This window comes from Larus michahellis, chromosome Z (assembly GCF_964199755.1).
Source record: "Larus michahellis chromosome Z, bLarMic1.1, whole genome shotgun sequence".
Lineage (NCBI taxonomy): Eukaryota > Metazoa > Chordata > Aves > Charadriiformes > Laridae > Larus > Larus michahellis.
Window position 1 is genome coordinate 31276513 of NC_133930.1, and position 24258 is coordinate 31300770.

General features: G+C 38.5%; 1 protein-coding gene across 2 annotated transcripts in view; it reads left to right on the forward strand.

Annotated features, from left to right (window-relative positions):
- Window positions 1-24258, forward strand: part of UHRF2 (ubiquitin like with PHD and ring finger domains 2) — a 97901-nt gene that overhangs the window by 32552 nt on the left and 41091 nt on the right. For both annotated transcript variants that reach the window (XM_074569584.1, XM_074569585.1), the window contains exon 4: window positions 5921-6139. In XM_074569584.1, the coding sequence (XP_074425685.1) occupies window positions 5921-6139 (219 nt within the window). The remainder of the gene's footprint in view (window positions 1-5920; window positions 6140-24258) is intronic.

A 24258-nucleotide genomic window follows, 5' to 3' on the forward strand; every position in this document is an offset into this window, starting at 1 on the left:
AGCCACTTCTAAACCATGTCCCTAAGTGCCCCATCTACCCTTTTTTTAAACACCTCCAGGGATGGTGAATCCACCACCTCCCTGGGCAGCCTATTCCAATGTTTAATAACCCTTTCAGTGAAAAAATGTTTCCTAATATCCAATCTAAACCTCCCCTGACATAACTTGAACCCGTTTCCTCTCGTCCTATCACTTGTCACCAGGGAGAAGAGGTCAGCCCCCGTCTCTCTACAACCTCCTTTCAGGTAGTTGTAGAGGGTGATAAGGTCTCCCCTCAGCCTCCTCTTCTCCAGGCTAAACAACCCCAGCTCCCTCAGTCATTCTTCATAAGGTTTGTCCTCCAGACCCCTCACCAGCTTTGTAGCCCTTCTCTGGACACGCTCCAACACCTCAATGTCCCTCTTGTAGTGAGGGGCCCAAAACTGAACGCAGTACTCGAGGTGGGGCCTCACCAGTGCCGAGTACAGGGGGATGATCACTTCCCTAGTCCGGCTCACCACACTATTCCTGATACAGGCTAGGATGCTGTTGGCCTTCTTGGCCACCTGGGCACACTGCTGGCTCATATTCAGCCGGCTGTCCACCAACACCCCCAGGTCCTTTCCTGCCGGGCTACTTTCGACTTGTCATCCCGTGTGCTAGCTAGTGAAGTAAATCTGTTTTTTGTCACATTCACAGTATTTAAACTCACTATACAACAGTTTTGTATTAAAAATTCAACCTTGTATGTATTTCTTACAGCTTCTGAACTTCTGTCTTGATACTCTCTTTCCAGTTTGTCTTCTTTCAGAGCATCCATGTGGTCCACACAATGCAACTCTAGAAGTTAGTTTTTCTTAATACTCAGAACTAAAATTATTAGGAAAATAAGATGTTTCTCTTCAGGCTATTGATATGGTTTCTCAGTGTTTAAGCTGCTTAGTTCTGTAAATATTAGTTGTTAGGTAAGGTTTTCAAGATCTTGTTTATATTCCATGTGACTGATTTTTTTTTTTTTTCTTTATTGCTATTCATTATTCCTTCCAGTCTGTCTTTTAAAATGTGTTACCTTTTTTCTTGTAGTAACAAGTTATGAGACCTGCTGGTCTTCTTTTGGAAGTGCAAACACAGAGCTTTATTTTCCCAGTGATTTTTTTTTTTTTTTTTCATTTGTAGTTGTGGCTTAGGGTGCTCTTCCAGTATAGTGTCATTCACTTTCTCAAAACACTGCAGCAAAATCACGCTCATTGTTTCCTCAAATAGCAAATTGTCCAGGGAGGGAAGGGTGTTAAGAAATGGCACATCTGCCCTCACATTTATTACCATAGTAGTATGGAGAGGGGCTGTGGAAGTCTAGACCGCTGTTTCAAGAATTCTCTTTCCAGTTCCAGTTGTTGTGGTAACAGCTGGGAAAAGTGTTAAAAGGATATGTTGCAAGTTCTCAGTAAATTGAGCAGACTTGTATATATTCTGACATACAGCTAGTGTGTTTTTTAGTACTTAAGCATTTTAGGAATGAGCAGATACTGACTATAGCCAAGAAACACTGGAATTTTTACTTCATGGATGATTCTTTGCTATGGAAACTGTCAACACAAATAGGAAATATTAAGAAATCCTTGCTATGCTAGCGTTAGTATTTGCAGTTAGAAATATTATGGGGAAACATTAAATTACAGGGAAATACAGCTTAATGATGAACATGAGACTTCTTATAGGCAGTATTCCTTAAACTGTTACGATTATGCTTACCATTATGGTGTCTGCTTTTTTCAATGTTAGGTGCTAAGTGTCACAAAAAACACGGAAATCCAAGAAAATGTCTACAATTGTTTTAAGTGCAAAAGTTGAATTGTGTCCTATAACCTTAATTTCAACTGTATCAAGCTTACGCTAGTCTAATTAGAACACTGCTGTGAAAATGTTCCTGTTTTCTCTTGAGGGTCATCTTAGGATTTTAAAAGTAACTCAATAAATAAGAAAAAACTTCCACTAAACATTCATGTCTAAATGTAGTCCTTTATTATAGCTTGCCGGAATGAGTTTTTCACTTCATTCTTGAGGCTTGTTAAAAGATCGTATTTACTCTCTTCATGTTTTGGTTTATCTACATAAGTCCACGCGTTCACATTTTGTGACATTAACTTAAAACCTAATCTCTTAAATATGCAAAAATAATATTTAAATATAATGTGGTGTTTTTACAAATAACTAGTTAAACTGTGGGAAAATGAACATGGAAGTAGTAGCATCTTCTAACGTGAGTGTGGTTTTTTTCCATGCTTAGATAAATTGTGTCATTAGATAAGATTTGAGAGCACAGGTTTACTGTGGAAGTGCTGTTATCTTACTGCTTTGTATAACGAGGAATAGTGGTACTGTGCTTAACATAGATAGTGTGACTCTGCAATTCTAAGCCTAACTCAAAAGCTTGTGACAAAATGCTGTTTCTGCTGTTCTGTCTGGGATGTCAGTTACGGACGAACACGAATGGTTAGATATCCGCTAGCATTCACTGATGTCCGTGGAAGCATATTTCTGTGTGTGAAGGCATAGCAGCAAAACATTCAATGTTTGGAATCTGATGCAAAAGAAAGGTGAATTTCAGCATGGGAAATCTCACCTGTTTATAAGCTATCTTTTTTGTTCTAAAGTTTCTGAGCAGCCAATAAGAGGAAAAATTCACTCAGTGAAGAGTCTGCCTTCCTTTTCTTTCTTTGGAAAGCAGTTAGTTGTTTTCTGCCTATAAAAGGGGACTTTAGGGTAAGCAATTTTTTAGGGACGTCCGTTCTGTCTGTAAAAGGGATAAGCAATCTTCTGTATTTGGGTTCTTTCATCAGATACTTCCAAGAACAGAGGTGGAGTCATTGTTAACAATGACAACCTTTGAAGTTCCTCAGCAGTACAGTAGGAAAGATTATCTTCTGAGTTGGGTAGGGGTGGGAAAGATGACACAAATCTGAATTTGGGGAAAAAAATATTTCTTAACTATTAAGTAAAAAATTACATTTTTCCAATGATCTCCCAGGAAAAACAGAACCTGAAGAGATTTTATTTTTAGAAGAGAATAGATTTGTCAGATCAAAGTTAAGTTTCTATGAATGTAAACTGAAGTCACATATTTTTATTTTTTAATTTTTTTCATTTTTGATAGTGACACTATAACTTTTTAAATGTGTACTGGTTATTTTTACAATCCCACTCATCCCTTATGTACTTCTCACTTGATTATTTCACTGTATACATAAGTGATGCCTATTTTTTACCTATCTTCTTTAGTTTCCTGATGTTTAAGCCCTATTTTCGTTTTGGAGTTCAAGTAAACTGAGTCTTCGTTTACTGTGTGCTACTTGCTGCAACCTGTAGGCTTTAGGAAGGGTGTATTGTAAGATGATTGGAACTGACTAGCAGTTCAAACATAGCTGTCTTAAGATTTCAGTAGCCTGTTGTACTGTATCATGATGTCATTATTCAGGCACTCAATAAAATAGACACTATCTCTATAGTTGCTTTTTGCTTTGTCTTATTAACTGTAGATGAATCTGTCTTACGGTTATTGTGGATATTACAGTTACAGGGTTCGTAATTATTATAGTAGAATTGTATAATAGTTCTTTTAAGGGAAGGCTACACAACATAAAGGAAAAACACAAATGCTAGCTTTGCGATACACACTCAAATTGGAAACAAAACCAAGTAAAAGAAAACGTAGGAACTGTGAAGGTTACATCATATGAGACTGTCATTTGGATAAAGGCTTAATCCCAAGCACCTGTCTTTGTATGATACAATTCCTGTCATGCAGATTTTTATGATTAGGATCTGAAAGTGTTGGGGGGAAAAAACACTTTTTGGATTTAACTTTTGTAAGTAGTTAAGGACATGTGGTTTTTTTTACTTGGTCATTGGTTTATGTAAAAGGACAGCCACTTTTAAACTGTATTGGTTCGTTTTTCTTTAAAGAAAAAAAATTGATAAATCTTTCCACAAATTTAAGGTACGCTCCAGGTATCTACGTTGTAGAAGACAAAGAAATGCCTGGAGACAGAATGCCAGGTCTAGCCTTGCCCCTCACCTTATCTTTAGTAGCAAACCGTTGTGCTAGATTTAATAGAAGGCATAAAACAAAGCAAAATGAACTTTTTAAAAATGTCTCCAGTTATGCCAGTGGGCTTTCAATCAACTGTTTAGGAGCAGACATCCTGATTTCAGGCTATAATGTATCAGAGCCTCCTGCTGTTAATGACAGTAGTTTTAGTATTTCTTTATGTAGTAATGTAGTAAGTCACAATGTGTGATTTCCCCAAGACCTTGAAATGATGTTCACTACTGGGAAGCATGCTGGAAAGTGACAGAGCCATACTTTTATTAGTAGGAGTAGAATTTTGCCATTACAATTTCACAATTGCATGTGAATACCAATAATTGCATGATGGAAATGTAATTTAAGATATATTCTAGAATCATAGAATAGTTTAGGTTGGAAGGCACCTTAAAGATCATCTAGTTCCAACTCCCCTGCAATAGGCAGGGGCACCTCCCACAATCATACTGTTCTCATATAATCCTCGGCAATGTTTCTTAAGAAGCAAAAATGAATACTTTTAATAGCACTTGTTTATAGGCTGTAGATTTATTTTCATTTTCTCTGTTAAATTGTGCTGTGATGTCATCTAGTACTTGTTAAATGATGGAAGATTCTTAATTTGGTTGCACACAGTATCAGAAAGGAACTTCACCGTTTTAGTCTAGCATCTTACTTTTTGCTTTTTGTAGCAGGCCAGCTTTTTTCTGTGAGCAATGTTTTTATCATGTCCGTGTTGTGCTATTTTTCCAGCACGTGCAAAGTACACAGGCTCTACTATCATTGAATAATTGCCTTATGCAGAGGATTTAAGAAAGCTGTGGTGTTAAAATGAAAAGTTAACATCTCAAATCTTAAAAGCTTTCTTTCTTGCACTGGGATTTTAGTTCTAGTGCTGTCAAACATCACTATCATAATTTTACTAAATGGGTCTTTCTCAACTTGGAGAGGAATTGGAGCTCTTCAGAAATTGTTCATTACTCTTTGATTTTTGTATATGTGCTGTGATGGCATACACTAGCAAAGGAGGAGGAAAGAAATCTCTTAATGTTACCCAAAAATTAGGGTTTCTATGTAAGATATTGTGTAAAAAGTCACCCAAGTTTTTAGTGAAAAATAAAGCAACCCAAACTTCTTAATTATGATTCAGTGAACCGTTAATTTCTTTTAATACTGCATTTCTTCCTATGTCTTTGTCCTGGTCAAGAGAAGTGTGTTGCAAGAGAGGAAATGTATCTAGAGTTTTTGGTTTTGTAATTTAAAGGGAGAAATACTTTCAATCTGTTAGTTCATGTATCTCATCGAGAGTCTTAGTTCTGTTTCTCACTACGTTTTGTAGTTACACTTTTTTTTAAACATGGTGCATGGAATGTGGACTTGGACTATACTCATCACAGGAATTTGATATGCTGTGTTTGTAGGGTCAAATTTTTAAAAAAACTTCCCTAAATGTGTTATTATTGAAGTTAGTGGAAGCGTAACGAATGCATGAAAGCAAAGCTAAATTAGAAATGTGCTGAGTTGAAAAACATAGTTTTAACCTTCACTACTTTTCATTGTCATTTTAATTGGAATACTGACTTTACTGGGAGCAGACTGGGGCCATGTGTGTGCCAAAACCTTGAACTTGATTGCATTCCAGTCAAAAAGTTATCGCATGTTTATAAATTTGCTTAATTCCTGGTCTGTGTTTAGATGAAAACTAAACTTTCAAAAGGTTATTAGGTCAGATTATTATACTACGTTTCTTACATGCCCGAAGCACATTTAAAAATCTATACTTTTGAAAATGTTGTCTGTGACTTCTTACTGTTGCAGGAGTCATAATCATTAATGTTGTTGGTTTTACTTTTCAAGGTACCCAGAGAATGGCATAGTAGAAATGGACACCAGTAATCTTCGACCCCGAGCAAGAACCATTTTGAAGTGGAGTGAACTAAAAGTGGGTGATGTGGTGATGGTTAACTACAATGTTGAGACTCCAGAAGAAAGAGGATTTTGGTTTGATGCAGAAATTACCTCTTTGAGAGAAATCTCAAGGACTAACAAAGAGGTTCATGCTAAAATTCTGCTGGGGTAAGATTTGTTTGACCAACTCATAAAATCTCTACATATCATATGAAGTATGTTTGTTGTTTTTTCTTGTCTACTAGTCATTTCTAGATTAAAATTTATGTCATACTTCGATTCCACAGCTGTCTGAGTCATGGAATTACACTGTATGGTTTTTACGGTGTGCAGACTTAGTTATGAGTCAGAATTGTTACATTTCTGAGATTGCTGGAGGCAACCGTAAGGTTTCATGTATTGTCTGTGATTCAAATTGATCAGAGTGTGTTTATATTCCTTTATTATTTCTGTGTTATATATTTATACGTTTATATCTATTATATGTTCAATTCTGTTGAAAACTGAAATCTGTTTTCAGTAATTTGTGAGATAATTGGAAACCCTTAGCTCACTGAGTAGTAGTCATCTCTGACAATTTCAGTAAGTCTCTGAACTGGCTAATTGAATTTTTAAAGAATAAAATATTTATGTGGGTATTATAGCTTCTGATGAGTAAAATGTGGAACTTTGGGATGTGGAAATGATGAGTTTTGACGTGGCTGAACTCACCCGAGTATCTTTGTTTTGTTTTCCTATTTCATTTAATAATTTGTGTATAATTCTTTAGGCACAGTGTTTTCTGCAGAAATCTGTATGATATTACTGTCAGTGGTGTGATTGCCACTCTAGGGATGAACAAATGACCAGTTGTTATTGGCAGTCTCCTTAAAGAATTCACTGTAGTCTTCCTCCTCCTCCTCATTCCTTTAACATTATCCTTTTCTGACACAAAAGAACTAAAAGCAAATGGGTCCAGTCTGCCACCTCTGTCCTTGCAGAAGAGGGGAGTGTATGGGTACTTATACGTTAGGAGTCAAACTGATTATAAAATTAAACTGGAGCTAAAGTGAAATTTCCTTTTACATAAGAAATTATTGATTTAATGGTGGCACGTCCCCCATTTACTCAATGAGTAGTATCATTGTTCTGGGATTATATTCCTTAAAATAAATTGGACTATTCGCATGTTAGTGTAGTTTTCTTTGAAAAACGAGAATTGTTCGATCTGCAGGGAGACTTACAGCGTAGGATGTGGTTAATTGGAAGAGACACACAGAAGACTTACGATCAGGTGCAATTCAATGTTTTGTGTAAGAAAAGAAAAAAACCAAACCCAGCAACAACAACAAAACAAAACAATCATACCTAATACTGGGAAACAGGAAAGACATTAACTTGGTAAATCATGCAAGTAAATATAAACCTGTTTTGAAGATGGTTTTTAATTTTAGAATAATGGGAGTTTTATTAGACAATCTCAGTGCATTATGGTTGTCTTGTGTTAAGTACAGCAGGCATATGGACTTGTTTTGTTGGCAAAGCAAAAAAACGTTCAAATGTAAAGCAAGAAGAAATTGAGTAGGTAGTCTGAATTATTAACTTGGAAGAGAGAAGACATTAAGAAATGTAGGCCAGTCTAGAGAGATGATTTTCGTTGTAATGCATGTAATATTTGTATGGCATTTGGTAAATCAGAGATGGACTTCATAACCTTCTACAGTCAGAATCATCCAGATACCAGTTTATATGAAGTCCAAATGTCTGTTGATAACGTTATCTAAAAGTGTTGTCTGCATTGATTCTTTCAGATTTTTTCCTATTTATTAAAGTATGATACTCAAAAGATGTTTTATATTCACAAAAGTAAGCACGTGGTGGCTAATAAAAAAATGCTGTTCATGTTCGTTGGAACTCTATAGAATAGTCTTTTTTTCAGCATAAATAAGCTGATAGTTATGCTTGAAATTTGAAGATGGTAATTTCAAATACTGTGGGTACTGTGGCAGGTGCCATGGGGGTTCGCTATGGTATTGACACTTAATATCATTTGAAAGGAGTTGGGTGGGGAAAAAGGCACAGTTGACCAATATTTTATTGTAGGGTGGTGAATTTGAGTCCATTTTTCAAATAGAATCTTAGTTCAGTCAGGATTTCAATGATTTTCTTCCTGACTAAGAATTCAGGCTTCATTTACATGTTGGTAGGTGGTATATGCAGTAATCAACCAGTTTGCAGAAATCAAAGTTATCTGAGCCCTGACATTTCTGAAATTTATCAAGGAATAATTCTGTATCACTTGTGCTACCTAAGCTATCCCTCTCAGTTAGCAGTGAAAGTACAAGATAAATCTGCTAGTGTTCATAAAGCTGTGTAAGAAACGTGCTGCAACAAGAATCACTTCACGTTTCAGGTATGTTGATTTGCAAAATACAAACCAATTTCTTAGTGTATCAATGTTTATTAATATATATTAATATACTAATATAAATATACATAAAGAAAATACAGTATTGTAAATTAGTTTAGAATTCTAATGCAGTTATGTTACAATATTATTTTAGTCTATAATAATACAATTAATATATGAATATTCTATCATTTAATATATTATTGATATGTTACCGTAAGTTCTCATCATAATGTTAGCTTTAGTTAATTGGCCTAAATAAAGGTGAAATCTATTTTGAATGCTTTGTGAGTATATGTTAATGATTAATTGATTCTATGTTAATGACTAATTATTTGCATACTACTTAAGTACAACCTTAGCAGGCAGTAAAAGGAGACAGAGTTCTTAGGATTGCTTCAGATACATTCATGGCTTTTAATTTTTTCCCTTTCTGGTATTATGTCAACGAGGCTTTGTATAAAACAGTGTGGTACACAATAGTTGAATGTTTGATTTGTTGATCTGGATTGCTTTTGACAAAGATTCCATGAAGCTGTTGGCACAATGGTAGGAAATAACGTGTACTGTATAGTAATGCTTTGAGCTGGTAGAACACCTGATAAATACTACTTTTTTACTGTATCTGGTGATATGCATGTTTGTTAGGTGTTACTTTTACTCATGTCTCAGACATAACGTAAAGGAAGTGTCCTGTATGGTCTGTCATCATTAGATCATCATCTGGGAAACAGATGTGGATTAGAGAATATTATCAAATAGAGGAGTGAGACTGAACGGGGGAGAGAAAGACATCATTTGTACAGAAGAATTGACCATATAATAGTACCTCTCATTGGTACTGTGTTTGCACTGCAACTGAAATTTGTAATTGCAGGATGTCTAAAACCTATCCAAACTGGACTTCCTGTGTCTCAAGATACAAAAATACAAGGGAAACAGTGGTGGTTCAACCATGGAATATACATGGGCTTAGGACCACAGGTCTTTCATGACTGTGTGTGCACACTTAGAGTTCAGAGTGGTCTCTTTGTGTGTGGTACCTCTGAACTGATTTTAACTTAATTTGCAGGGTGTACCTGTGTTTTTGAAAATCCTCTATTTTTCTTTTTCAGGAGTATCTTCTGTTTCATGATAAAAGTAGTTATTTGTAATCCAGAGTAATACGACTTGTCTTCTTTGCACTTTAAAGGGCATGTATCAAATGCCTATTACTGGTGGGTAGTTGTGAAGCAAACTGTTCACAGTTTGTTTTAATGTTGGAGCTGGCTGACGTGACTGAAGTCACCGCACCATATCAAACCAAAGTAGTTCAGGTGGTACTTTGTGTTTTCTTCTTGCTAGACTTTAAGATAAAGAGAGACAAAATCAGCTCTTACTTTTCTTCAGTCAGCCTTTGAAAGCTTGAGTTTAGCAAGGACTCTGCCAATACCAAGACTTGTATTTTGTTTAAGCCTTTGTACAAGAACATCAGAAAAATCTGTTCACGGTGCAAATTTTAGATGTGACTAAGTGAATATTTAATGAATTTGAGGTCTTTAGCCAAGTGGCAGTAATGGAAAGTAATAGAAATGGTCCTAAATTTTCAGATTTATATTTGTCATCTTTTAGTTCTGCAGGCTTTTGTGTGAGGCTTCCTGCTCCCCAGAAAGAGGGATTGTTTTGTTTTCAGATCAATCAATCTAAGTTTTTAATGTGCTCATTATGTTTTTTCTATGTAACGTGTCAGATCTGGGGCTTATCTTCTTTTGAACACAATTTCTGCCCCTTTTTTTAGGGTACATTCCTGTTTATCTTCTTTCAGTTTCCTTTTGTTCATGTCTGGCATTTTTTTGTTCTCAGAGAAGGCAGTGTGGTATTTTTATATGGTCTTTATTTATCTGTACCTGTACAGATCTTAATTTTAGCTGCTCCTTTTACTACTTTTGAACAAGTTTTTCTGTTTATATTTAACTTCTGATTTTTGAAGTATATTTAGTTTGAAGTAATATTTGTTTTTAAAACTTTGCAAAGGTATAAAATTTAAACATATTAACAAAATAGCGAACTAACAGTGAAACAAATCTTGCATGTTCTTCTGGTTAATTTGAACTCAAGAATTCTTGTGCTTTTGTGCATTTCTATCTAGCTGTTCAGAAAAAAAAAAAGTTGTTGGCAGTTGTACGTTGTTTTGATGCTTTGAAAAATAGCAGTACCATACTTCCTATCCCTCTCAGTCTACATTGTAATATTCAACATGTTTTTGTCATTTTTTGTAGGTGCTAAATAGTGTAGTTCCTCATACTGTGTTTCTTCTTTAGTCCTGGAATTTCTGTCTCCATGGTTTGTCCCTTACTGATGCTTGTATACTTTGTGGTATAATTTTCTACCCAAAATAACTTCCCAGTTTATTTGTTTTAAGTAGCATCTTCGACTGTTGTTGATCTGGGAGGACATTGTTTTGCTGATATATGGAATATTAACAAGATTTACTTGTGGCCACTTTTTTAAAAATAGCTTTCATACTGTATCCTAGTAATGTGGGTATCCTAATAATAAGAAATCTAACTGCTGAAGAACTTGCCTGCACGGACATAAAAATGGCATATTTTCTCTAGGCGACAAAATTTCTGAAAGGGTGAATTTGTCTCCCTCTTTCCTGTTCTCCTTATGACTTCAGTGGAGCTGGTCACCTCCTTTGAAGAAGAGACTTTTTGAATCAACGCAACTGTTTCAAATCAAGATAGATTCTGATTGTCCAAGAAGACTGCTGGGATTTTTTCATGGCGATTCTGTAGAGGTGATGCCTAGAACTTCTTAAGCACTTCTGTGAACTGCTTTTCCCTAGTCTCCACAGCTAGAGGTGGCACTTTTTGTGATACACAGCCTTAGGTAATAATCTTACAATTCTTAAAAGCAATGACTCTTAACAACAGGAAGAGTGCTTTGGGTCCCACTTAATTATCCTGTTGTACAAAAGAACTCACGTTTGGAGAAGGACGTGTTTGGAAAAAATGATCTGTTTGAACATAAATAGTGAAGTTTACTGGAAATCAAACTTTATTTTAAAATTCCAGATCAGGCTTTTGATCTTGCTTTTTTTTTCCTTTGAGGAAAAACTCAAGAATTAAAAGATAGAATGGACATGAGGACAGAATATTATTAAAGGGACTTTTGTGTAGCATATAGTGCCTCCTTCTATGCAAAAAAAGGAGTCTGGGGTGCAGGACAAACTGGCCGGAAGGTATTGGAACACACTTGTCAGCTAATGGGACTGGAGAAAGGTTGGTCCACTCGGATTGGAGAAAAATTGGTGTCCAGGCTGTGTTGTTTTGGCCAAGTGTGAGAGACAGAACAACAGTATCTGACTGAGAATAGTTCATGAAGAGAGCATGAACAGAGTGAATACTTTTAACCACTTGCTGTGTTAATTTTCCTCTCCATCAAGGTCATAAATGAGATATAGTACCTTGGTTCAGCACCTTTGAAATCAAAACCAGGAAGTTCAGAAAGAATTGACAGAGTACATTTGCAGGGTATTTGGCTGACTAGTTATTACAGATACCCTTTTCATGTTTCCTTTTTCTCCTTTCCTTTCTCTTCGGCAAAAATTTCCATTTTACAAACACTCCCTGAACAGTTATGATGACCAGGTTCTACACAGCTATTTCTCTTATGTGCTTTGTTTTCCTACATGCTTTATTTTCCTGCTTTAAAGAAAACAAATCTTCAGGAAGTACCATTGTGCAGACAGGAGTGTAAGGATTACAGTTTTAAGATTACTTATTGTTATTTCTCTTACTTGGCAAAAATATTTTATCTCTTGATACTTCCCTCTTCCAGATTCCTAAAGAGAGAACAAAAAAGTAATGTATTTTATCCTTTTGGCATTTCCCTGCACGTTGCCAGTTCTTAACTGGAAATATGGAGAAACTGACATTTGATTGAGTGTTTCAGTTTGCTTTACCAAAATGGAGGTAAAGTAGCCTGGGTGCTTGTAACTGATGTTGAGTCTTTTGGACTGTGAACATACTGTTCTTTTGTCTTGAAATTTTAAAATTTGAGTTGCCAGCCAAGTCTGCCTTACTAGAGATAGTGTTATCTCTCAAGTTAAGTAGACCAGTTATGTGAGAGTGTCTCAGTCCTGCTGGTGAAAGGGTGAGACCTTGGAGGACAAATCCTCTGAAGGGAAAGGAGCAGGCAAATCCTGTAGATCAAAACCTGGTTAATTGCACAGTTTGTCAACAGGCATTTGGCTTTTAATACCATGGCGTCCATAATTGGCTTCCCATCTCTCTCTGAAAGTCCTTGATCCTCAAGTGAGACAACTGGCTGGCCAGCCTGGTGAGTGGAGCTTTGGGTTGGTGAAGGGACATTATGACCCATGGTTAGGGGAGGTATTGGCATGTGCATGGAAAGCAAAGGGTACAAGGTGGTGGAAGCAAGAGGGATCTTGGGATTGGTAAAAGGATACCCATCTCAAGTACATGTATGCAGATACATGCAGCCTGGGAAACACGCAGAATTAATTCCTCCTGCTTATAGTCACAGAACTATGACATTGTTGGTATAGTGGAGACACGATGGGACAGTTCACATGATTGGAGTGAGAGATGGATGCATACAAACTTCTCAGGAAGGGCAAAGATAAAGAGGTCAGGGCTGCGATAACGTGAAGAAGTTTGGATATAAGGAGCTCTTCATTGGGATGACAGCAGGCTGCTTGAGAGCTTGTGGATGAAGATGAGAGAGGCCAGAAAGGATAGCAGTGGTGGTAGATCACCTGATCAGGGTGAGGAAGAGGACAAAGCCTTCTTTAAAAGTCTCTGATTTAAAAGGCTCTGATTTTCATGGAGGACTCAAATTCCCTGACACTTGCTGACAGGGTAACACTGGAATGCAAGCAGTCAGGAAGTTCTCTGGAGGATATTGGGGATAAATTCTTAATACAGGTACTGGATATGTCAAGAGGGTGATACACAACTGGATCTGCTGTTTATTATCAACAACTGCTTGGGGATCATATGATCAGTTGTAGCCTTGGCTATACTGACTGTGAAATAGTAGACACCAAGGTCCTGGTGGCACTAAGGAAGGAGAGTAGCAGAGCACAGACTCTGGAATTCAGTAGAGCAGACTTCAGTTTCATTCAAGGAAGTGGGATCCTATAGGAGGCAACTGTGAAGGGTAGAGGAGCTCAGCAGACCTGACACGTGCTTAAGGAGAACCTCCTCCAAATGCAAAGATGGTTCATCCTGACACTCAAGAAACTAATAGATGTATTGTGAGACTGGGAAAGATGAACAGGAAACTCATGACCTGGCTCCAGTGCAAAAAGTCAGTATATAGGAGCTGGAAATGGGCAGCGTAAAAAGGAGGAATTTTGATCCTCTTGATCCATCATATAAGGATGTTGTTAGGAGAACCAAAGCTCATGTAGAGTTGACACTTGTAAGAGACATCAAGAGCAATACAGAGAGGTTTTACCACTGCTTTGGTATTAGAAGCTTTAACAAGAAAAATACGGATCTATTGATGAGAAAGATAGATAATTCAGTATCAACAGATGTTGTCTTCATTGCTTTAGTTTTCACTGACAGGCTCTCTCTTGTTGCTGTGCCTAGTGAAAGCATTCAAGAAGAGTCCTCAGAAGTGAATGAGGCATGACTCAAGGAGTGCTTGCAAGAACTTGACCAGGTCCATGGGACTAGATGAGTTGCATCCATGTATGCCAATGGAACTGGCTGATGTTGTAGTGATGCTCCTCTGATACTCCTCTGTACAATATTTTAAAAGTTGTGGAGATCAAGGAGGTCTCTGACAAGGGCAGATGTTGCCTCCATCTTCAAAGACAGCCTTATTTCAGTGTGAGGAAAACCATGGGACAGTCCTCTTGGAAGTGCTGGCCATTTGTAGATGATTTGGAATAGCCAGGGTGGATTTTTTTTCCAAGAGCAAATCAGGCCTTACAAGCCTGGCTGCCTTCTATGATAAAATGGTTAGCTGTGTGGCCAAGAGGAGAGCAACAGATGTCATTTACTTCAACTTGTAGCAAGTCTTTTGTCTGTGTCCCATAATATCCTGTCCCAATTAGGATCTTGTCATCTGCTTGGATGGTCATCCACATGTGTTTAAAAAAGACATAAGATTTAATGATCAGGTTCAGAGGATAGTGCTTAATGAGTTGTACACTACCTGGAAAATGATAACAAGCAGTGAACTGCAGGGGTGTGTCCTGGGGCCTGTACAGTTCAATATCTTACGCAACAGTGTGGCAGTGGCAATGCACTGCACTCTCACCAAGTTTAAACACCAAATGATGGAAATTCAAGGGTAGTACTGCCAATCAGAGGGACCTGAACAGGCAGGAGGAATGGGCTGACAGGAACCTCATGAAATTCAACAAGGATAAATGCAGAGTTTTCTTGCAGCTGAGAAGGCAGAGCCCCTTGCAGCAATTTTAACTAGCTGGGAAGTAGCTCTGATGAGAAAGACCTGCGGGTCTTGGTAGACAGCAAGCTGAACACGAGCCAGCAGTATTTGGACTGTATGAGAAGGAGTATAATCAGATGACTGGGGGAAGTGATTTATTCCCCTTTACTAAGCATTAATTAGGCTGCATTAAGAGTACTAGATTCCACCCACCCCCAAACACACACACGCCCTACTTCAATGCACAAGAGAGAGACACATAAACTAGAGTGAATTCAGCAAAGGGCTACTGGGGTGGTTTGGGGAGCACAGTGATACATGGCAGGCAGATCAGAGATGGTGGACATAACTTGTGACAAGATAGGGGAGAAAATTTTGATTCTTCGGATTGTGTTCTGTAGCTTACCTTTTCAGTTGCTTAATTGTTATGGGTTAAAGCATTAATTGCTTTAATAAAAAAAAGCATAAGTACCACATGTTAAAAGTTTGAATGTTTTGGGTTTCATAACCATTTCATAATTACCATGAGATAAAAGTATCTTTTGAAGGTGAAGAATGGTTTGACTTGCATCTTTAGGTTTTTGTTTGTTTTCCCAGAACATAAACTATATATTTAGTATTTGTAACACTATCCTTTCTCTAATAAACATGCAGACTTGGAATCAGAGTCTTTTGATGTGCTTTCAAGGGGGTGATTTTTAGATGTGTGTTGAAGCTTATTTTGTTCCCACTGAGGAAAGTAATTCCAAGCAGTAGAGGAAGAACAGAAGAAAACAAACAAGTGCAAAAAGGCAAGGAATGTGTGTGGGGGGAAAATGGTGGTGAGCACAATATTATGAAAAGTTATTATGAAAATAAAAGAAATTAAAAAATGAGTGGTGTTGAAATACATGTGTACATTTAAGACAATCAGTGAGGATGGAAGGAGCTCTTGGGATTTCAGGGTCACGTACAGCAGATTGCCTGGGCCCATGTCCAGTTGGATTTTGAATATCTTTATGGGTAGAGACTCAGCAACCTCTCTGGAACAATCCCATATCAAAGATGTTACAGATCCCATTTTTGTGTCCCTTTCCTAGAATCACTTCTCTAAGCTCATGTCTGTCTTACTGTGGGGAGCCCAGATCTGGCCTAACCAGTGCAGAGTAATGAGGAATGTTCACCTTCCCTTCACTTGCTGGCAGTGCTCTTAATGCAATCCAGGAGGCTGTTCACCTTCTTTGCTTATGAGGGCACATTGCTGGTTTATGGTCAGCTTGTTGTTCGTGAGTTCCTCAAGGTCTTTCTCTACCAAGTTGCTCTCCAGGCAGTCGGCAGTCAGCATGTACTGGTGCATGGGGTACTCCCTATGTGTAGGACTCGAATTTCTCTTATCCTCATATCTGGAAATTATTTCCAGGATTATTTGCTCTGACAGCTTCCAAGGGATTGAGTTGAGGCTGACCAGTCTTTCAGCAGATCTTCCTTCTTGAAGTTAGAAGTGACGCTTTCTCTCTTTCAGTTCTCAGGAAGGTGTTCAGGAAGGACCTTTCAAAGATGACCAAAGTAGCCTTGTCCAGAGGTCAGGCAGCTCCTTCAGTGCTAATGGGTGCAACCTGTTAGGCCCCATAGGCATATATGTCCAGTTTAAATGCTCCATAACCTAATCCCCCTCCACAGAGGCTAAGTCTTCCTTGCTCTAGACATTCCCTGTGGTCATTCCCTGTGGTCTTGGGAGCCGGGATTCCTGAAATTTGGTCTTATCAGTGAACACTGAGGCAAAGAAGGTGCTAAGTACTTTGGCCTCTTCTGTGTTTATTGTCATCAGAGGTTCCACTATATTTAGCAGCAGACCCACATTTTCGCTAGTTTTCCTTTCCTGTTTTCACAGTTGCATAATCTTTCCTTGTTCCCTTTCCTTCACATCTCTTGCTAGATTCAAATCAAGGTAGGCCTTGGCTTTCCCTATGCCTACACAATTGGACAGGAACTCCATATTCCCCCCTGGGTCAGGTGCCCCTGCTTCCACCATTTACACGGTTTCTTTTTATGTCTGAGTTTATTCTGGGAGCTCCTTGCTTATCCATGCAGGCCTCCTGCTGCTGTTGATTTCCTGCATATGGTGATAGACCTTTCTTGAACTTGCAGGAGTTGATCCTTGAATTATCAGCCAGCTCTACTGGACCCTCTTCTCTCCAGCATTATATCCTGTGGGATTTTTCCAAGCAGATCTCTGAAGAGATTACAGTCTCCTCTCCTGAAACCCAGGGTTGTCTTGCTTTTTACTTTGCTTCTTCCGCAAAGGATCCTGAACTCCATCATCTCATATTGTAGCCAAAGTGCCCTGACTTTAATGTCCCATGAACAATTCTTCCTAGTTTGTCTAGCAGTGCACCACTCCTTGGTCACCTGTGTCAGAAAGTTATCACTGCACTCCAGAAATCTCTTAGGTTGTTTGTGTTCTTTTTTGTCCTTTCAGCAGATATTAGAGTGCTTTAAGTTCCCTGTGAGAACCAGTCCCTTTAAACTTGAAACTTCTTCCAGTAGTCTGAAGAAGGCCTCACATACTTTTATCCCTGATTAGGAGGTCTATAGCAGGCAACTACTACAGCATCGCTCAATGTTGTTCTGTCTGCTAATCTTGATCTGTAAGCTCTTGACTAGCTCCTGACCTGCCCTTCCATAAGAGGGTCCCCCTCCTTGCCTATCTAGCCTGTCCTCCCTGAAGAGCCCATATGCATTTGTCACAGCACTCTGGTCACATAAGCTGTCCCACCACGTCTCCATGAGGTCATAGACCTGCAGTAATGGCACAGACTTCCATAATTCCTCTTCTTTGTTCCCCATGCTGCATGCATTGGTGTATAGGTGTTTCAGGGAGGCACCAGAGCGTGTTGATTCCCCAGAACGGACATGATGGCACTTCTTTCTTTACAGGCCTACACTTCAAATGATTGCACTTCTGTACTTTTTTTTTTCTTGCTCATTGCTATGTCCCTTATCTTCTGATCACCCCAGGCCCTTTGCTCGCCTACCCTATCGACAGTGTCCTCACTTGTTTGTTGAGAAACCTCTCCCAACAGTTTTACCTAAAAGTCTATGAACGTTTGTATAAATCTACATAAAAATAAATAATAATGGAAGTGTCACAGATTCCAAACATACACATGAGACCTAGAAAGACTGTATTACTATTATGCAATAGCCATTAGACATTTAAATGGAGCATTTAATATCATGAGTAGTGGAATTGGACATCATGGCACAGGTATTGAATGTGCCATGGTTTCAGCAGGGATGGAGTTAACTTTTTTTTGCTAGTAGATGGTGTACTGCTATGTTTTGGGATGAGAAACAGTGATGATGGCATACTAATGTTTCTGGTTGTTGCTAGACAGTCAAGGCCTGTTTTGCTCCTTATGCTGCCCTGCCAGTGAGCAGACTGGGAGGGCACAAGAAGTTGGGAAAGGGATACAGCTGGGACAGCTGATCCCAACTGGCCAAACTGTTATTCCAGACCATATGATGTTATGCTTAGTATATAAAGCTGGGGGAAGAAAAAGGAAGGGGGGGGGCATTTGGACTGAAGGCATTTGTCTTCCCAAGTAACCATTATGTGTAATGGAGCTCTGCTTTCCTGGAAATGGCTGAACACCAGCCTGACAATGGGAAACAGTGAACGAATTTCCTGTTTTGCTTTGCTTGCATGCGTGGCTTTTGCTCGCTCTACCTATTAAACTGCCTTTATCGCAAGTCATGAGTTTTTCCTCACTTTTCCTGTTCTGATTATCCCACATCTGGACTCGGGGGAGTGAGCAAGCAGCTGTATGGTTCTAGCTGAGGTTAAACCACAACAGATGTAATTTTTCTGAAGAGAATTGGGCAATATAAGGAATGAAGACATTCCATACCCTCTAAATGCCGAATTAATTAGGATTTTTTCTCTCTGTAGGTCATCGTGTACTTTCTGGAATTCTTGGTGAGATAAGATTAATCCTGTTCTGAGTAGGAGCGTCTCTGAATGCCAATTTCTTTTCATTAAAGTAGTGCTGTCATGTACATTCAAGCCATGATAATCCATTCATTACTAACTTTCTAGGCTAGAAATGCGGTTTTGGCCTTGTTTGCGAGCAATTCTCATTTGCCTTTGGTTTGATATGAAGCATTCTCTAGTAAATGCCTTTATGTCTTTGCATTTACTGTTCTATGGTGGATACCTTGAGATATTTCTGGTTTGTGGTTTTGGTTTTTTGTTGAGGTTTGTTGGTTTGTTTTGGTTGGTTTTAAAGCACCTTATTTTTATTTATTTATTTATTTTGCATTATTTTTATTATTGTACAGAGTTCTTACCATGTTTCTCTATTTTCAAGACTCTTCCTTTGCTGTTCTTTGTTTTCTGGAAGCCTTTTCATCCTGACAGTATCCCTGTGAGTATTTGTTACAAAGGGGTCTGCTGCTTCTCGTGTCTTTGTTTTTGAATTGAGATTCTCACTTAATCCATCTGGGTACACAGATTGGTCTCCTATAATCATATCTAAGCTCACGATGAGTCTACTCTCAGAATTGTAACATAATGTAAAATCTGGATAGACGCTTTTAATATTTTCCAGGAAGAATCACTTGTTTGTACCCCTGCCTTTTCCTAGCATAAAAGAGCTTATTGACTAGTCCAGAATCCTCGGAATGATGTCTTGAGCAGTCTCTTTGCATGTTCTGAGTTCTTGCAGTTCAGTCCACAAACACGTGGGGAAGTGGACTGAGCTTAGACCATGCTCTGTGATGCCAAGCACAGCTCCTGTAGCTTTGTTTGTCATATGTGAAGTCTTTGGGGTTCCGTCTTTGTGGGTCTTAAACCAGCTCTTTTTCACAGAATCATGGAATCATAGAATCTTCATGGCTGGAAGGGACCTTTGAGATCATCGAGTCCAACCATCCACACACCAAAAAACCAAAAAAAAAACCAAAACAAAAAACCACAAACAAACAACCTACAACCTCTGCCACTAGAGCATGCCCTGAAGTGCCAAATCTACACGTTTCTTAAATACCTCTAGGGATGGTGACTCAACCACCTCCCTGGGCAGGCTGTTCCAGTGCCTGACCACTCTTTCAGTAAAGTAATTATTCCTAATATCTAATCTAAACCTCCCCTGCCGCAGCTTCAGACCATTTCCTCTGGTCCTGTCATTATTCACCTGGGAGAAGAGGCCAACACCCCCCTCTCTACAGCCTCCTTTCAGGTAGTTGTAGAGGGCAAGGAGGTCTCCCCTCAGCCTCCTCTTCTCCAAGCTAAACGTGCCCAGCTCCCTCAGCCTCTCCTCATATGACCTGGTCTCCAGACCCCTCACCAGCCTGGGAGCTCTCCTCTGGACACGTTCCAGCACTTCAATGTCCCTCTTGTACAGAGGGGCCCAGAACTGAACACAGCACTCGAGGTGAGGCCTCACCAGTGCCAAGTACAGAGGCACGATCACTTCCCTACTCCTGCTGGCCACGCTATTCCTGAGACAAGCCAGAATGCTGTTGGCCTTCTTGGCCACCTGGGCACACTGCTGGCTCATGTTAAGCTGGCCGTCCACCAGCACCCCTGGGTCCTTTTCTGCCGGGCAGCTTTCCAGCCACTCTGCCCCAAGCCTGTAGCGTTGCTTGGGGTTGTTGTGACCGAAATGCAGGACCCGGCACTTGGCCTTATTAAACCTCATACCGTTGGCCTTGGCCCATCGATCCAGCCTGTCCAGGTCCCTCTGTAGAGCCTTCCCACCCTCAAGCAGATCAACACTCCCACCTAGCTTGGTGTCATCTGCAAACTTACTGAGGGTGCACTCAATCCCCTCATCCAGATAATTGATAAAGATATTAAAGAAAACTGGCCCCAAAACTGAGCCCTGAGAGACACCACTGGTGACCGGCTGCCAAAAGGATTTCACCCCACCTGGTTCTTTATCGACATTCGGTCAAGTAGGTTAACATCTGCAGGTTTGAACCTGGATTTGGAGACTGGATGCCCATTTAGCATTGTGATAGGGCCAGCCACAAACGGAATGGAGTTCGAGCAGGCAGCACTTGTAGTAGCCAGAGGTGGTGCCCCCTCCCCTGTTGGAACCAGCGGCTCCCTTGCAGTACCATGGACAGGTCCGCGTGCGGCCGCTGCCGCGTGGGTGGGAGCGGTCTTCCTGTGCCGCCCTTGCTCCGCCTCCGGTGGATTTCATGGCACAGGGCAGTGTCTCGCTCCTATGGTACATAGGTTATTACGATCTGACAATGTGACTTGCTGTTCTCTCAGGCCAGTGCTTTCCCCTTTTCCCGGCTACTAAGTTTATGCTTGCTCTTCTAACAATCATCTCCTTTACAGATCCCAGGCTAAGGATAGTCCCTGCATCCAAATGTCTGCTTCCAGAGTCTAGCACTATGAACTATAATATATTGTTTTGTAAATGCACCAAGCATTATGCCTACTACTGAGTTTAAAAAAAAAACCAAGGGAAAGTAATATCCTGGCTGGCTTGTTTGCGTATCCACAATGTGAATTTGTAGGCTTGGAAGTTGGAGGTGTGTGTGTTTTGTTTGTGTTTTTTTTTTTTTTTTAAATGCCTTAACAGTTCATATTAGGTAATGTTTGTTTTGATAGTAAGGTCTTCAACATATCCTGGGAAATAGGGTTTTTTTTAATATTTTTTTTTTAGCGGTATATATATAGTAATAAAATCTTTGCGTACTTGAAAAGTTGTCTTGTGTCTGTCGTTATAGTGGCTTGTGTAATAAAAACAAATAAAGTTGAATTAAAAGCACAGCTAATACTGTCCCATTTTGTACCTGTGCATTTGTATTTTCATGATAAATGAAATGGGTGTGGAATATTCTGAAAAAATCTTGAAAATATCGTCTGTTTTTTTGCTTGCATGCAATACAAAATAAAAGAACCTCTATGTCATTCAGTGCAACCTAGCACAGTTCGGTCAGTTATCAACATAATATGCTGTCTTCAGGTGGGAAGATTTTGTTTGTTGCCTTCAAAACAAGCCCGTTTAAAATCAAATCTCCAGTCATGTTTGGTGAGGGTTGTAATTGTTTTATTGGTATGTTTTAGCCTTTGTTTCATTCTGTGTAAATAATGTGTGTTTGCAGTTTGTTGAACACACAGTTATAGTTAATGTTTAAATGAAAGCAACCAGTAGTAATTGTCATATTGCAATATTTTAAATCAGACTGAGGTATTTTCCACTTAACATCTTTTGAAATATTCAGACTGTTACATGTATTTGCTTTAATTTCAAAACATTCTTTTGGTTGTTAGTGACTTAGAGTGAATATATTGAAGCAAACATCACAACATAGTTCTGTTTTGCAAGAGTAGATTTCTGTAGAAATTATTTTTTACAGTAGCACATATTTAATTCTCTAGCCTGATGATTTTAACATATTTGTAATTTAGTATGTTTATAATAAAAGTTGATAAACAATTGTTCATCAGCTCATTTCAGGAGCTCTTGTTTCAAAGGCAAAGAAAAGTGTTTAAAAACAGTCCTCACTTTAAAAAGTGTGTATTCAATAAATCAGGATACAAGTTCATGCAGCTGTTAAATGCGAAAGCACAAAGTGTAAAGATGCAATGAAATGCTTTTGATACATACACTAGGCATAAATTCCATCATCTCAGACTCTTCTAAGGGGATGATTGTAAAAGTTCTAACAAGCATTTTGAATGGTAATATTGAAAAGATTGTTTGCATATTTCTGAAGAAGTTACCCAACTGTTGTATGATGTGGGAGAAAATAAAGAGTTGCTGACTGAAAGCCTTGCAAAAGCAGAATAGAGGCTGATTGATCATAAATGGGATGTACACAAAGTAGCACATATGCAAAGATAGATACTGAAAGTGGTAGTAAATTTAGTCCTGTTTTGATTTTTATATTGTTTGTTAACTGAATTCATACATTTGAGGAGCATAGCCAACATTATGTTCTGTTAGGTGTTACTGTGGCTGTTTCTCTGCTGACCTGGACAACACCCTTAGACAGTAACCGTAGAAGCTGACAAATGAATTAGTTGCCTGTGGTAAACATGACTTAGTGTGAATAAGGTTTTGCTCTTAGGAAGCCTAAAGATAAATTGTCATTAGACACTTTTCTTTATGATTCTTTGTGCGAATATAAACTTTGTATATGTTTTTTGACTAGTAAATTTTCCCCTGTTTTTATTCAGCCTTGTATTTTGACTCTTAGTGCATGTTGAAATATTTTTGTTCTAATTTCAGTATAGTAAAGTGATAGAACCAGAAAATTCCTGGGAGAGATCTGGCAATTGTAACTGAATCTCTCAGATTATAAGAACTGTTAGGGTTTTCACAGTGTGGTAATTGTCATCTAGCAGCTTGTTTTCTTGAAAGTTGCCCTTTGAGATATCCAGGATACTGCCCGCTTGTCATACTTGTAGTCAGCTGTGCTTGTGTACCTTTAGATTGTTTTGCAACCTGAAGGTTTAAAAACAAGAAGGATGGGGGGAAAAAGTACAGGTAGAAGAAGGTTCAGTTGAAGATTTCTATCTGTCTGTGGCTAACCTATCTAAAAGGAAAGCTCATATTAGGAATTCTATTGTATTGAAGGATCTGGCTCTGTTTTGGGATTTAATTTCTTTAAAGGATTTAGTGTACTTACATGAAATACAAATGCAGTCCCACTTATTATCAAGAATGTATAACTGGAGATTTTTTTTTTAATCTCACTTTTGGTATGGTAAGGTGAAGAAATGAAGAAAAGTGATATTTCTTGTGTATATTTGACAGAGTAATATAACCACAATTTTATTAGATAACCATAATTTTTAAGACAAATGATGTGTAGCCTGATCATTATTAAAGCTATTGTATATCTCATGTGCCAGATGATTTAGTCTTTTAAGAGCAAGTAGCTGAGCAGAGATTTTTAGCTTTGGTAAGGCTTAACCATTTATTATTAGCCATCATTTGTGACAATGGTAGTTGATCTTCCTCTCTAGTTCTGGATATGCAGCTGTGTCATTTGTTGGAACATACCAGCTTTGTAAAGTTATTTGATAGCATTTGCTTGCTCATGATGTAACTCATAGCAGAAAAGAAAATGTTTTCTCTGGTTCAAATACTTGATATCTTTTAGGAAAAACTTAGTCTGATAGTTACTTTCTGAGTGCCCTTATCCCAAAGAAAAAATACAGGAGGCACCCAAAAGAGAAAGAATGTCTACCATGACCTAGTATGTGATACAGAAATGATGAATTCCATCTATTTTATCCATCTAGATACAGGAATAACATTGCTTATGTTGGTAGGATTGCAGTGCTATGAGTGAAAAACATGCTTTTACCAATTGTTACCTCCACGCAACTGAATTTATTTTTTTCTATTTTGAGAGTTCTGTGTTTTCTAGTATAAATTAGAGGAGTTGTTTTATATAACTAGTTAAATAAAAAAAGTACGTTGTGCTTTAACACTTCAAGGTTGAGATAACGTACATGTAGTTAAAAGTCTTTTTA